This window comes from Camponotus floridanus, unplaced genomic scaffold (assembly GCF_003227725.1).
Source record: "Camponotus floridanus strain SB8 unplaced genomic scaffold, Cflo_v7.5 scaffold20, whole genome shotgun sequence".
NCBI lineage: Eukaryota > Metazoa > Arthropoda > Insecta > Hymenoptera > Formicidae > Camponotus > Camponotus floridanus.
The window spans coordinates 933,189-949,395 of record NW_020229326.1 but is presented as its reverse complement, the minus strand read 5'-3'; the positions used below and the strand labels follow the sequence as shown (position 1 = coordinate 949,395).

At 37.7% G+C, this 16,207-nt stretch overlaps 1 protein-coding gene across 1 annotated transcript; it reads right to left on the bottom strand.

Annotated features, from left to right (window-relative positions):
• Positions 1 to 2,207: 2,207 nt before the first annotated feature.
• LOC105255311 lies at positions 2,208 to 15,218 on the bottom strand. Its single transcript, XM_025408338.1, is given in 18 exon segments — positions 2,208 to 4,791; positions 5,297 to 5,543; positions 5,677 to 5,877; positions 5,925 to 6,128; positions 6,228 to 6,344; positions 6,454 to 6,597; positions 6,685 to 7,785; positions 7,870 to 8,018; positions 8,271 to 8,545; positions 8,847 to 9,089; positions 9,256 to 9,556; positions 9,675 to 9,956; positions 10,024 to 12,024; positions 12,140 to 12,328; positions 12,404 to 12,588; positions 12,984 to 13,247; positions 13,479 to 13,645; positions 15,135 to 15,218. Coding segments are annotated over 18 exon segments (8,301 nt in total). The 3' UTR covers positions 2,208 to 2,644.
• Positions 15,219 to 16,207: the final 989 nt, after the last annotated feature.

Genomic DNA, 16,207 nt, shown 5'->3' with positions numbered 1-16,207 from the left:
TCCTCGTAATGAAAATGGGTAAATCATCGAAAGGTCAATCCGTGAATTATAATTATGACACAGTAAGAGAAAAACTTAATTAGAAACATTCATATGTGTACATATATGTTATATTATTTTTACTTTATATTATTTTTACTTGGGAGAATTTATTATCTAAAATTATTATCTAAAATTACACACATTATGTACACATATTGTACATTCTTCATAATGCATTCAATTTACTGCTGTATATTGAATTTTCCGCTGACCTTGTTTATTAGCAGAGCAAATTAATGCGATCCACTTTGGTGACACATAACAGATAATTGCGTTGGAAATATACATTGGCACTTTCGCAATCGAATTAGAGGTGGATGCCATTAAGCTCCGGAAAATGTTTTCTTAAATAGCATGACCGTAAGACCCAGTTAATCCAGATTCCGGAACAATGCGGGATTTGAAACAATTGGCTGCAAACGAACGAGTATCGGGAGACCAGGTCGCTGCCCGGCAGCCGTGAATAATCATGACCCATAGTCGGATTCACTTTTCAATTAAAGGTCCCGATTTGCATTCGACTCCACTGCCGTTGATCGGAACGCGCGACCGAACTGGGAGGGTCGACGACCGGCCGCGCCATCGAAAGTAGCGAATAACGAGAATGGCGATAAATCGATCGAACGTGTCAAACAATATGTCCTTATCGTGGCTCGAATAGCCCAAATATTGCTATACAATATTGTGCGCATGGATCATAGTTACATCTCAGTTAATAAAACGGTGATGAAGTCATTATGATTAATTCGACGTTTTCATATGTGTGCGTAAACATGTTTCAAAATATAAATATAAAATAAACATTATTCATCTTAATAATCAGAATTTAATTAAAAATGTTTCTCTCTCAATACTTTATTTAAATCATATTATTTTATTGAGTGCTAATTAACGCCGTTGGTTTAACTAGCACGTCATTTCCATTATTTCATACAATCAAATATTATTATTAATGTTAGCTGCTTCAATTCAAAATAAAATAATTTGATTATTTTTGTGCGATTTTTCTTCTCTCATAATGTTTAAAAATACAATATCGTGTATACTGTAATATTCTGATATGTATCAAATAAACAGAATATAAAAGAACAGTTTCAGTAAAATAATTGCAGTAATATCCGATGGCAAAAATAAAAAAAATAATATGATAATATATCTTTCCAAAGAACAAATTATACTGACAGAATTTGACTTTGCCACAGCGTCTCGCCTCTGCGTTTTAACCCCCATTAGTGACCCAGACCGCAGTACGAAGGTCTCGGGCGCACGAACAACCTAATGTTATGTAAAAATATCCACGGCGCCCGGTGTATATTAATGTTGAAGAAGAACGAAACGGACGAATGAAGGCGCGGGAGAGGAAAGACATCGAACCATGAGCAGATGTTCCGACCAAAATATCTAAATAAATCCAGCTCGCCCTTAAAATCCCAGAGTCGAATAAGTAATAACATCTACGGCTGTGTCCCATCCTTCCTCTATCTTCCTCTCTCTTTCTCTCTCTCTCTCTTTGCTTTCGTCTCTTTTTCTCTCTCTCTATCTCTTTCTCTCTCGTCTGCCCTGCCTGTTTCGCTTGCATAAGCGAGCATGTCCGATTTCGAGACTTTAATTGGCCGGAGGGAATTCCACTGCGTGGCCTTACTTTACGAGGAAACTTTCGAGATATTTTGAACCGGGCTGGGGTGAACACGTTGCATACACTCTTTTTCCGGTTACCCGGTAAGTCGGTGAGATTGAGTCAGCATAGAGCAACCGTGCGCTTTTGAAAGATTTGACTTTTATCGCGCAAATACATATGAGATGCCATACTTTGTAAAAGTCCTTGCGACAACATGTACTTTACATAGTATTTTTTTATTTTCTTCATTTGTTTTTTCTCGGGCATTCCAAATTTGCATTTGAATTAATATATCTATCCTTAATCTATTAAGAATTACATAAAAATTATGATAATATTCTAATTATTTTATTGCAATTTGCTGATTTTCGGAATATTCCGGATGCAAATAAATTAAATTTAAATAAAAACTAGGGAGAAAAAGAGATCTTCTTTTTACTATTTTTTAGCTTAAAAAATGTTTATCAATTCTTCACTTTATAATTAATACCAAATTATTATAATTTAATAATAGATCGAAATGCAATATACCAAAGTTTGTCCATTTTTGACAGAATCTGTTAATCTAATTATTGGGAGGTACCATTAAACTGCACTGCAGTAGTGGTCTTCGCATAGATGGATTAATGCGAACGGCACTGCAAACACGCGACGACACCGAGTTCATCCCGGCCGAGCTAGGACGATTTACGAGGTTTCACAGGCTTGTCTGGCGCGTAGATACGGCGAATGTGTCAATTACGATAACGCGCATCGACGATTTATCTGATTTATCCGATGAAATTATTTAGACGCTCATTGGCAATTATCGCATCGCGATTCAATCTGAAAGCGCGACGCAGTATAACGCGATATAATTTCGAATATTCTTCTTCACACTCGGAATTGATCACACTACTTTGCAAATTGTTCGATTTTTTTCCCATATTACATCACATTACATCGCATTTTTAGCTACAAAAAAAAATAATTATTCGCGCGAAATTAAATTCTTATATTGCTCGAAAGATTCGCTTGCTCTCCCGATTTTGTGTCGTTATCTCTCCTTGTCTCCCGTGCAAATTTCGTTTTGCTGAACGCGAAATAATCTTTGCGACTCGCGAGAGCCGGTTCGTCGGTTTGCACGAGAAACTTTTCGCGCACGGGACTGAACTTGGAGGTCTTGCTCGCTAAATTATCCGCCGGAAAATCGACGACTTCTTCTCCCGAGGTTTTCAAGCGAAATCTTTTCCGGCTCGCGACTCGTCGATTCGAGTCGCGACTCTGCTCTTTAAAGGGGCGATACTCGAGATATGCTCCCGTGGGATATCGATACGCGTCGCTCCTAAGAATATTCGGAACGTAGTGAAAGGTCGGCGAGTAATCGTAATATCGATACGGCAAGTCGACTTTGTTGTAGATCAGTCGATCGTCGAGCTCTGGGCCATGGCTAGATATTTCACGGAGCTTACGATAATTTTTCAATATGAAAGGCACTTCAAATTCCGCAACGCTGTTCGATCTTTTGTTGTTCCTCGGTCGAGGGAATTTTCTAGCTTTAAGAGAAATTTTGGGATCTACTCGTAAATCTTTCAACTCCGCTATTTCAGACGCTCGTTTTATTTTCGAACGAATTCTGCGCGCAAGACTATCATCGTCGTCGATTATTCTTAATACAGGCGAAATATTAAAGACACCATTTCGCCTTCTACGATGTTTCAATCGCTGAAATTTGTCGCTATTTAAATAAACATTTGGATTAATTTCGACATCTCTGATGTTGTTTGATATAGGTATTTCCTCTTCTGTTAAACGAAGGTGTGATAAGGCACGATCGTCATAATGCGAATTTTTTATTACTGGCAGCAGCTTCCATTCGACGACGTCATTCGACCATTTATTATTTCTTAATCTTGGAAGCTCCAAATTATTTTCGGGATCTAGGTCACCCGGTACGTCCAACTTAGTTACATATTTTTCTCTTAATTTATTTCTGGAAAGATTATCATCATCATCATCGTAAGAAAAGTCGATCATCTTCCAATCTGCGACGCCGTAAATTCCTTTTTCTCGTTCCTGTCTCAGATTTTTCAGCTCGATTTCAGGATCTATTTCTTCGCTTCGATAGTTTGTCGCTCGATTTAATTTTACAGCGTTATCATCCGCTTCTTTTTCCGGTGCCGAAACTTTCTGTCGCTCCTTCGAGACCCCAATGTTCCTATCGCTCGTCAAGTTTACGAAAGTCGTACTTTCGTTCGCCCTGTCAATTTTTGTCTCGCGATTTATAGCGCAAAGTTTTCCCTTAACCTGGTTATTGGCTCCCGCGTTTATAACTAACTTTTCTCTCGTGCTGACTTCTGTAGTTGCTGTATCAATTGTAGCATCGGTTTTGTTGTCCGTGAAAACATTGATCTTATGCTCAGCCAATCTTAACCTATTCTCATCCTTCGTCTTTCCATTATCGTTGTTTTCGTAATCTGTTTTCAAAATTTTTCCTGATTCGTCACTACTGGCCACGGATACCGAATGAGATTTATCAAAACGGTCTGTGCTCTTGACAGTTGATGTCCCGCGAATGATGTCTTCCCGCTTCGTTCTGAAACTTGTCTCGTCAACCAGCTTATGTTTATCTCCTTCCATCAATTTCTCGAATCGTTTCTTCTCCCTCTTCGTGCCATTTCTCATGTTTTTACCAAAGGCGACCTCCTCCAGTTGTTTCTCGTTCTGCTTCCTCCAAGCTTCCCGCTTGTTGAGAAGTATCACTTCGTCCTCCAAGCGATTCTTCCCCTTTATTGGCAACAAATCGAGCATCCTGTCATTTTCGGTAGTCATGTTTTTCTTATCGGCCAATTCCCGTTTCCTCTTCTTCTTCTTCCCTGTCAATTTTGCATCGAGGAGGTCGAACGAATCGTAAATAGTTGGCTCTTCGTAACCTAAATAGATAGAATTCTTCCTTTCGTGACTCGCACGCTTCTGTCGTGACTTGTATCCCGGCGATGATCCTGCGCGACTTTGATGCTTGCGATGCTTCCTGTGCTTTCGTTTCGTTGCTCTGTTATTTTCGCTCTTCTTATAATTGCGAAATTTTTGGCGTTTTGTTTTGCGATGTTGCTTCGATGGAACTTCCAGACTGCGCGTTTCTCTATGATGACCTAGAAATTTTTAAATATGTAATAGAGAATACATGTTTTATTAATTCTTTATTAATTTTTCGAAAAAATATAGAAAAATTATATAAAAAGCAAAATAAGATCAAGTTATTAAATAACGAAATAGTTTGATCCCGCCAGTATCTGAAAATAATATGCGAAATAATCGTCCAACGAATATTTCACCATGCATTTTTCGGACGAGAAATTACGTGGATATAATTATATATGATTTTAAAAGTTTGTCCGAGGCCATCATGTTTTTTTTATCGCGAAAATAGTTTATCGCCATGGTATTTAGACTGAAAATATTTCCGATATAACTAATTTTCCGATACCGGTAGTTGAAGAAACATGTTCGGCAATGTTTGTTTACTACATTTACCAACGAAATTTCAATATTTATTCTTAAATGCGCATTAGAGAGAATAACGAAATAATCGATTGTATTATTTTTAAAAGGCATTCTATAAATCGAGAAATATATCGCGAGAGAAACATGACGTACCATCACGATGCTGTCTACCTGCCACTTGGGGTGCAATGTTGTTGAACTGAAAAAAATTACGCGTATCGATTGGCAAAGAGAATGCATTTTTTGCCATCGAGCTTGCATTAGTGACATTGGGCATTGCGCTCTGATATTGTAGAATATTTCCGGTTCCAGTTCTAACTGCTCCAATAGATACCGGCGCGATCTTTCCTTTCTTTTCTCGCTCTTCGATGTGTTCCAGAAGTAAATTTAATTGACGAATCTAAATAATTGTAAAATTCTGTGGTGACATTTCCTATTCTTCTAACATTTTTTGTTTCATATAAATTTGATCATTATTTTTAATTGAATATTAATTAACAAATAACGATATCAGCTTTTTAACAAAGTCTCACCAAATAATCGTGCACTGTTTGAACCTTTGTTTTCTCTTTTGCTGTCAGAGCGTTATATTCCTTTACTAGAGTATCTAATACTTTCACTTTTCTCTGTAAATCGCCAATATCCTCTGCCTCCGAAATGTTGTCAAATAAAAATTTGCGTCTCGAGTCTTCTTCCGGGATGATTTCCTCACGGATCAATGGCAACGGTGGTACCTAGTTCAAAAATTAATACTTATTAATTAAGAAAAATGTACATATACATGATATAATTATAATACACATTCGAGGATTATGGAATATACTTCTTCCAACGGTTTCTCCTCTCGATCCACTTCCAGCATCCATCCTAAAAATTCTCGCATATCCGGCGATAAAGAAACACACGTTTTTCTCTGAACTTCGTTTAAAATTAATCTACCAAGAAGCTCCTTAACTCTCTTCATCATCGTTTCTGTGTAATTCGTCTAAATAACATTAATTTAAGAAATATAATAACTTGAAATTATCAAAGTTTCTTTTAGAGAAAATACAATCAAATTTCTAAAATTAAGTATAGCAATTACTTTATCCTCATCAAATCCTTGCCGATAAATATTACTCGCTGATACCATGTCTTTAGTTTTATAACTACGTTGAAGTCCAGGACCAAAGACATTTTTCAATTGATCATTATTTTGAATCTACGTCAGTATTAATTATTATCAATGACTTTTATAATAAAAATGTAAATTGCATAAATAATTTTTACAGAAACAGTTTTGATATCGCGCTACACGATTCTTTACTTGCCCGTTCGAATATCTGCTCGACGATTTTTCCAGCTAGCTCGCCATGAAGAGCGATGTCCATCTGCGACTCGTCGTCGACGTTGTCGGCTGTGAGAAGCAGCGTAATTTCCTTTCTCCGTGCGTTGCCTTCTTCCGGCTTCACTGTCTGAAAAATCATCCTTAATTCTTTTCTCTTTTTTCATCCAGTCGTGCGATCTACTACACGACGATCACCGATCGCCTTTTCACTCACACTCTGATCCTCCGCGTTCTCGTAAAGCACTTTTTCACTTGGTGTCTCCTCATTCACTCCCGCACGAAACAGATCTTGCTCGGCCGTTTTGCTCTTCTGGATTCTGGTGCGTCCGATCAAAGAAGACCCTTCAATTTTGCTTTCCTTCTTTGGCTTCAAATCGTCTCGATTAGCGTCTCTCGACATGTCGGATCGATGCGTGTGATGTCTTCTGTTTCTATTTGAAGACGAACTTGAACTATTCTTCTTTGCATGTTTCTCCGAGGGCTGCTTGTTCTTTTTATTTTTCTTCCCAGAAATCTTCTTCTTTTTCGAATCGGTTCGAGGAATCTGCGAGTATCGATCGAATTGTACATCGTTATTCAAATTTGTGGCCGCGTACCCGTCATCGGATTGATCCTCGAGAATATTCGAAAGCTGGAAACGATCGCTTAGACTTTTATCCACGTCATCAGAATCGCCTTGATTCTCGTTCACGTCGTCATAAAACGTGCGATACGAAGCAGCTGTCCTTCTCACTCTTGTTTGATTATTTACGTATTTTTGTTCGGCAGCTTCAAGGTCCTTATCGCCATCCACAATGTAAATCGTGTTCATTAAAATTGGCCTTTGATTCTTTTCACCACTCCCCTCGGTTACATCACGATGATCGTTAAATATATTGATTAAGTCCTCAGTTTTGTTATTATACCAATCATGCGAGATCGATGAATTATGACGAAAAATATGCGAGGAGTTGTAAAGTTTAGAATTTATATTCGTTGTATTTGCTACACCTGATTTATTATCTGAGTCGTGAGTTTCATTTGAGTCGGAAATTAATGCTTCGTCTATGGCCTTCAATCCTCTGCCAAACCTGACTTTTACGTTATCGTCCAAATCATCGTGCCAATCTAAAGACTCTACAAATGACTCGTGTAAGTCTTGCGAACTAATCGCCGCTTGTTTCTCCGGATTCAGATTTCGTTTCAGTACTTTACGCGTCTCGGACTCGATGTATTTTTGATTTTCATAAGGAGAACCGGAATCTACGTTGATCTTTGACCGTTTTAATGCATTTCTTTCGGGAGACAGATTATTTCCTTCTTCATCTTGTACAATCTATGTATCGGTGTATTATTATATTTGCGATTGCAAAGAGATTAATTATGATTAATGATAACGAATTAATAAATATATGCGTACTTTAGATACACTTGATTCGATAGATGTAGTGACGGAAAATATATTTGGCGAATTTTCTTTCGTAGAATCACTTTGTTCGAGATCACCTTTAAGCATGTCATCCGTTACTTTAAGTGTGATGTAATTGTCCGTCGCAATATTATTCAAACCTGCAATTATCAACCAAACATTTCTTAAGTTTCCCGTATATATCTCATCATTACATAAGTTTTATAAAAATAACGCAGCAAATTAAAAATCGTAAATGAGATGTTAAAAAAATTATAAAAAGTAGTAATAAATCTGCGATTGAAATAAAAATCGATATAAAAACATGGATAAATTATCCATATAGATTAATTATCCGTTATTAAAATAACGATAAGTAAGAAATATTCTTGATAAATGCACTCAATATTTACTTGTCGAGGATGTATCGGCCAATTGGTATCTTTTTTGTTCATTGTCGTTTTGATTCAAGCCGAAGAATCTATCATTCAATGGCTGTAATTGAGAGGAATTCGTGTCGAGTTTATTATCCGATTCATAGCGCAGTCTTTGATCACCCCTGAGGCGGGGTCCGCTCTTTAATTCACCGTCAGGCCAATCGTACACGTTCTTCAATTCCTCGTACAGAGGCTCGACATTGTTCGGATGTCTCTGATCATTTTCTTGATAATAATAATGATCTTCCGGTCTATGTGAAGTAAACTACTAGACAATCTCAAGGCTTGCAAATATACATATTCTTAATAATTAATGTTGATTGATTTTATTTTTAAATTTTTCTCAATCAAAATATTTAACAATTAATTGGATTTTTTAAATATAAATAAAAATAATTTTATATATAATTGAGAAGAAATGTGACTAATTCAAAATAAATAATTTTCGTAAAAATTTATATCACATTAATTAATTATATTAATAATTAAATAAAATTTTCAATTTTTCCAATTTCATATACATTCTGCGATATAATTTAAAAACAATGATACCGTCCGTTTTCAAAATCTTCATAAAAATCTTTCCAGGCCTCTAACTCTCTGTTTTGCTCCAAGATTTTGATAGGCTGAATATCTAACAAAATATTTTCGATAACATCAGGATTTGTGTCTATACGTGCATTTGATATGATTTCTAAAGGTTCATTCAAACTAATTTGCTTTCTATGATTATCGTCTAATGCCATCTCTGAATTCTTCGGCAATGCCATTTTGTTCTCAAATGATTGGTCCAACCTATCAGACATCTATTTTTTGGTCATTTGGATCAATTTATATTTCATGCAATTTTATCAAGTTATTACATTTATATAAAATTTAAAATAAAAGATATCTTGAAATATATATTTATTATTGATAACAAGATATCATCATTTATAACTTGCAAATTAATTCAATTTACCATTTCGATTTTGCATCTGTCGATTCTCCTCGATAAATATTATTCGTAAAATCTTCATTTTGATGAACCTTTCCCGAGTTTTCCTCAATCGACAGTTGTCTTCCTTTATTTAATACATCTCTAAGACTTGATTTTGATGCACTGGACGGCTTCTTGTCTTTCTGCTCATTTTTTAAAGTCTTATTCTTACGTTCGCCAAGATCGACGACTATTTGTTCCTTTGGCTCTTTGTACTTTGCCTTCTTGTGTTTCTCCTTCATCATCGCCTCGATGTTCTCGTTTTTCTTCTTTCCTAAATCAGCTGATTTATATCGTATTTTAGCTAATCGAAATATTGATACATAATTGATTTCACGAATTTTTATTTCTGCTATATTTTATTTATTTTAATATTATTTATTACGTTTATATATTCTTACCACGTTTTATCTCTTTCGATGTTTCATCTTTGATTAAAAGTTTATCATTTTTATTCCGAATTTTCTGCTCTTTTATTGGCGCATCGCGCTCTTGTTCTTCATTATCTTCATAATCGTAATATTCGATCATATCCAACATACTACGTCTTTTTCTTCTGTAATCGCCACCCTTGTCTTTATACTTCTTTTCAAGCTTTTGCTTAATTAGCATATCGACTTTGGCCTTCACAGGATCGATCCGTTGCCTAGATGAACCTTCGCTTTCCATTGCTCTATCATCATCTGTAAATGCATTACATCACTTTTGCATTTGCGTTACTTCTGCTATAAAAATCCCATCAATTTATACCTTCCATTACATCCTCTTCACTGTCATTATAATCCTCTTTAACTCTTTCGACATTTTCATACTCTTCATTATTTTCTTCTTTTTCATCGTGATTTACTGCCGCTTCTTTTCCAACCTCTACATTCTCTGCTGCATTATTGGATTCAAGATTCTCAAAGGAATATGTAGATCGTTTGTAACGGGCATGATGATTTGCGTCGGACATCTGAGAATTAAAATTATTTTGCAACGCAGAATTTTCTTCAGCGTTATCGTCGCGTTTGACTCTAATTGAAACTTTTCTAGAATTTGCAGAATTAATTATTTTACTTTGCCGATCCTCATTCATAACATTTTCGATATGATTCTCAGTTGTGGAATTAAGAACTGATTCTGTGCTCTTTGTCAAAGAATCTTCAGTTTCGGCGTCGACGGAAACTGTAAAAATCCATAATAATCTTCTCCGTAAATGGCTATCAGGCTCGTGATACTCGCGAGCCTCCGTTATAGTTCGCGTGCCCTCCTTTACATTCATAGTCTCATTTCCGTTTGACCCGACAACACGAATATCGATTCTGTCGGTATCCGAATTTCCATTCGATTTATTTGCGCTGCTATTCGTCGCACTTAGAGACGGAACCATCTGTTGCTGCCTTCGCAAATCGTTGTCTACAATCATGGAAGCGAGATCCTCGCGTCGATCTTTCGGTATTATCGATTCACCGCTCTCGGACGCGAATACATTCGCAGCTTCCAGTTTCATTGTCGCATCGATAATGAGATCAATCGAGCTCGAAGAGTCTTCCCTTACATTTGCATCCGTTGACTCGTCGGCATCGTTCGTTCTCGTCTGCTCCGCGAACGTCCCGTCTTCTCTCATTCGCCCCAACAATCTCGCCTCTATCTCCTGCTCTTGATACGGACGTTCCCGAGACTCAAAGACCTTGATCACGCCAGGTATCAGCTCGCGGTTTTCCTCCCGCATCCTGCTCGTCTCGAGCTCTTCTCTTTTTGTAGCCGCGATTGTCTCGGCGTGGATTCTCCGCGATTCATTTGCTGCCGTGTCGAAGCCACGCGACGTATTTCCCTCGGGAAACTTCTCTCTCGCGTCCTTCGATTGTCCGTCATTTGTATCGAGTCGCGATTTTTTCCGCGCCGATAATTTTTCCTCGTCGCTTTTCCTATTTCTCGCCAACTTTCGAGAGTCATCAGCATCGCCATTTATTGAAAAACGTATCGAATTTACGGATGTACTTAACGTAGCAGAGTCTTTTCCAAAATCGAGCGAAATGGTGTGGTTCTCCGCTGTAATATCAATATTTTTTGATATTTTTTCAGTTAGAGAATGTTGAGTAGGTTTCTTCGAATTTATTTTTGGAACTTCATTTACGGCGATATGTTCTGGTGAATTTGATGTTTGAAGATTGATTTTTACAAGAAAGAGTGATGTAATGTTGTCGGAAGAATTATTTAAGTTAGGCTCTGTAACCGAAAGATATCTTAGTTCAGAAATGTTTGCTTTGTTAGGGACCGGTGAGGTAATCGTTAAATTAGTAAAACGATTGTTTAAGAAAGACCCTTTGTCTAAAGGATACTGCGAGTCGGAAATGTTCAGCTTATTTAAAATCCTCGTTAAACTTCTTCCATCGTTATTAAGATAATCAGAATACAAGTGTACTCCTTTGATTTTTTGTATCCCGGTTATATTTCCAAGAGAGTCTTTAATTATCTGAGCTTCCCGATGGCTTTTATTTTCAGGAATATCCTTCTGATTATTTAAATCTGAGTTGAAGCTTCTTCTACTGCGTTTAGCGCGATCATGTAATTCTCCCAAATTTTCTTTTCCAAGATACTTTCGAAGTTCCACTTCTTGAGAAATTCTCGGGTCACTTTCAGCTTCACTGTCTATATTTTTAGCTCTCTTAATTCTCCATATTGTCTCTTTATATGGATGTTGCTCAAGATCTCTCTCCAAGTCAAATATTTCAGCTACCGCTCTTGGATGATCCCACCAGCTAGATTCTTTGAAAAAATTGATCGTGGTAAAGACAATATAAAGATAATAAAAATATCGTTACAAGAATAATTATATTACCTCTCGAAAGCGCATTTTTCTTTTTATTGTTTATTGTCAAACTATTTTTTAAATCTAACACAATCTTCTTCAAAGATTCCAGCGGCATATTTTGAGATTTCCGCTTCATAATCAAAGATTTCTGCAAAACGCTAAAATCATCTGCATGCATTGGATCGTGTAACGATACGATTTCTAATTGATTTTCCGTGTCATCGTTAATATTTCGCAGCTTTTTCTCACCCTTCAAGTCTAAGAGATCATATCTTTTATGTGTTATTCAAAATTAAGCTAATAATTTTAATGTTTGAATTATTTTAATAATACCAGAATTAGCGAGACTTTCAGGAGCAGAGTTGTAATCACGAAGCCCTGTATTCTTGCCGTTAGTCACTTTGAGATTCTCATTAGAATTCGACCAGTCGTCCGAGGAATGGAGATCCTTCTTTCTCCCCCAATCTTTCAGTGGCTGATCGGCTATCGCTTCTCCTTCGTAGACGCTTCTATCTAACCTGCACTCAAGAGTGGAACGAATTTCTTTTTATCTGTCGCGAAAGACGTGTGCTGACTGTTAGAAAATTCGTAGAGCATGAAAAATGTGATTGAATAATTCAAATTAAATTTATAATTCACAAATCGTTTTATTATTACCAATTTTATTAGAATAATTTAAAAAATAAATTAAAAAATTTTTTAAATATCATTATTTTAAGGTCCTGAAATATTATTCTATCAATTTTTATAGACATTTATATTATTTTTTAAATATATTATGTAATATAATATATTATATATAATTATATTACATAATTGACATATTATGTAATATAATATATTATATATAATTATTATATATGTACAATATATAATCGATTAATTAAACAATGCGTCATGTTCTATGGCTTACATGTCAGGAGGTCGATAAAAAATGTTGAAATCAACGTCATCAGCCTCTCTCTTAAATGTCATGTCGTTATCCAGATAGACCCTCTGAGGAACATCCTGAGTACTTTCCCCGTATTTCTTCTTCTGCAGCATCCATATCCTTTTATAATTCTGATCGAAGCCTCTCTTGCCGCGTAACCTACTTCTATAACCGATATCAGTCGACTCTAGGACGTTTTCTGTGTTGACGGATACTGTAGAATGCCAGTTTGTATGCGCCAGTGAACTGGACCAGAAATATCCGCGTTAAATCATTCAATAAAAATCAGAATATTTCTAAATGGCTGTCAAATGAAAATATAGATTGTTTGTAATGTCTATCGATTGGAATAGATATTTCTCCAAATTTAATTATTAAGATTTTTATAAAAATTCAATTAAAATTTATTCATCGTTCGAATTAATTTTGTTTTCTGTTCAAACTATTTTTTTTTATATTAAAGTAACAAGCTCTTACTCATCTAGTTGAGTTATATGATTAACACGAGGGCTAGCGTGGTTTATCCACCTCAAATCATTCTGCGCTTTCAAAACATCATCCAGAAATCTGTTTAGAGCCGCGCTACTTTCCTGATCTTCGCCGATCGTCGCTGATTCATTTATGATGTGATTTCGAATGTCGACCTGCGTTCAAACAACAATCTCGACATCGAATGCTTTTATTGACGTATCGACTTTTCGTTGCTTTCACCGAGCATTAGTTGCACATCCGCGGACTTAAATTAAAATATCTCGGAGGATGCGAGAAAATTAACACTTGCACAAGCGCCAGTGCCACGGACTGCGAAGGGGTTTCTGCAACGGCATTCCTGTCGCGAAGACAGCGGAATGCCCTGTCGCTGACAATTCCTCTCTGCCAGCCCCGCCGGCACGTTAGCGCGTTATAATAATACCGGGCGTTCCGTATATAACGCATAACGTGTATGTACTATTTCGCTTCCCCCGTCCTTTTTCCGACGCGAGCGCACGGCCAAGACAATGGCCCCTACATCCGGGAGCCGCGGGCGGGACGCGGTGTTATTAAAAATTCACTCCCTCCCCCAGAGCGGCTGAAGTGGCCTCTGGCAATCTGCATCTCATTCCCGTCGGGCCCTTGTGCCATCAGGTGGCTGGCAGCTAGCGCACGGAGGAAAAGGGGTGGAAAACCCGAGCGAGTGTCGCGACGCAAGACGGTCCCGCAGTTTCGCTGCGGAACGCGACGTCGCGGTCGGTTTTCGCCGAATAAAAAGAGGAAAAAAGAATCTTACACTCAATTATACGCGGCATTTAACTAAATAAAGACTCGCTGTCTTCCCTCTCATCTACGGCCTTCCCCCGCCCCAAGCCCTATCCGGGGCCTAGAATTCCTTTTATTAAACTGCCACGCGATAATGAATCGTTTTGTTGGCTAAACGACGTTTAATTTTGTCTTAAAATGCATAAGTTTTATATTACTGCATATTGTGAACATTAATAACATGCTATGATGTAGCCTGATTTCTCTCTTTTTCATGCGTAAGAGTTATATCTTATTTCTTGCATAATTCTCTCGATCCCGTTTTAATCGTTTCCAAGTGTTCCTGCATTAATCAATATCGCAATCCCGTTTGCGAGCTCCTTTTCGTAGGTTCTCCATCAATCGGCTTTTGCGGGAGTCGGGCAAACCAAAAGTACGGCGGGCATAATCAATCACGAAGCGTTTTCGGCCGCAATACGCGGCCGAAGAGAGGAACGGTAGACGACAGTTCGCATAGTTCCGAAACGGGAACGGTAATATCGCTGGCCCGGGGCGACCAACCCTTTGTCATTTTGTCATCCGACATAAGAAGTAGAAAGCCACGCGATGAGAGGGATGCTTCGCGGGGAGCGTCATTCTGCGCGTCTCTCGCCGAAAGAAATTAACGCTTGAGGTATTAAAACATATTCGAAAACAGAGATCTGCCGTCGCGAGTCGCTCCCTTCCGGTCCGACATAATATCATTTCCGTTATCATTCACATACTCGCTCCGTGAAACCTCGCGAAAACGCTTCTTTGGAAGGATTATCGTGTATCTCATCGAACGGAGAAAGTTTCAAATTAATCGATACAAAATTGAAATCGTTTCAATTACGTAAATGCATTTCGAATCTTTACTTTATTCTTCCCACGCTGCTGTGAAGAGATGGTAGATTTTCTCGAATTCTTAATCGAGTCAGATTTCTCCCTCGTGTACGTCATTTTGCTTCCATTGAGTTTATTAATTTCCGCCGAGTTCAAGGTAGAAATGACGACAAGCATGACGTAGAGTAGAAAGCACATTCGAAGGCGAGAGAATGAGAGAACAGACGATCTGACTGTTCGTTTCATGCTGTAAAGTATTACAAATTAATACGCTATCGCAAAATTATCTTTAGCATTAAATGTTTTATCTTTAAGATAGCATCCATAATTTTTATATTAAAAGAGTCATTATCAATTAGATAATTTTATCTTAATCGTAGTCATAAAATGTGAACAAATGATTGGAAACTTAAGTGAAGGTATCGATTGTTCGACGATTTACATGAGTCGAAGAAATGGGGCAAATCGAATTCAATTTAATGGGCGCGAGAGAAAGAGAAAGAGAGAGAGAGAGAGACAGAGAGAGAAAGAGAGTGTTCGTCACTTCATAAATCCGCTCGCGAAATTGCTCACGCGTATATGTATGTGGCGCCCGGAGTATGTAACGGACTATTAAGTCCCGATCTCGGGAAGACATTAATTTCACGGCCGCGCATAACTTTCCTGTCACAATTTGCATTCGGCCTGGGCCTCTCCTTGGAGCGCGCGGCGGGAAATTAAAAACGTCCGATCGTAAAGCCTCGAAAAAGAGGTAAAATATCACCGCCCTTCGCATCCTGAATCGTAATCAGCCGCGAGAGCCTGCGTCTCGTTCGACCCCTTCGCGCGAGGTACGCGAAAGAGAAATCCTTCTTGTAATCGGAAAAATTCGGCGGAAAAGTGTACCGCGTCGATTATATCTGTGCCCCGCGATATCTTAGCAAGGAAAAAATCCGAGAGAATTAATTTTCACTGTCGACGTATTCTGCATCTACTGATTAATCACTCGAGAAGCGATATCAATCGCACGCCGGAGACAATCACTCGAGCGTCTTCATTTTCCTAATAATTCGCGTGTTCGCAAACTTCCCTTGTCCCTCTGATTGTGAAACAAAAATCGCGAAGAA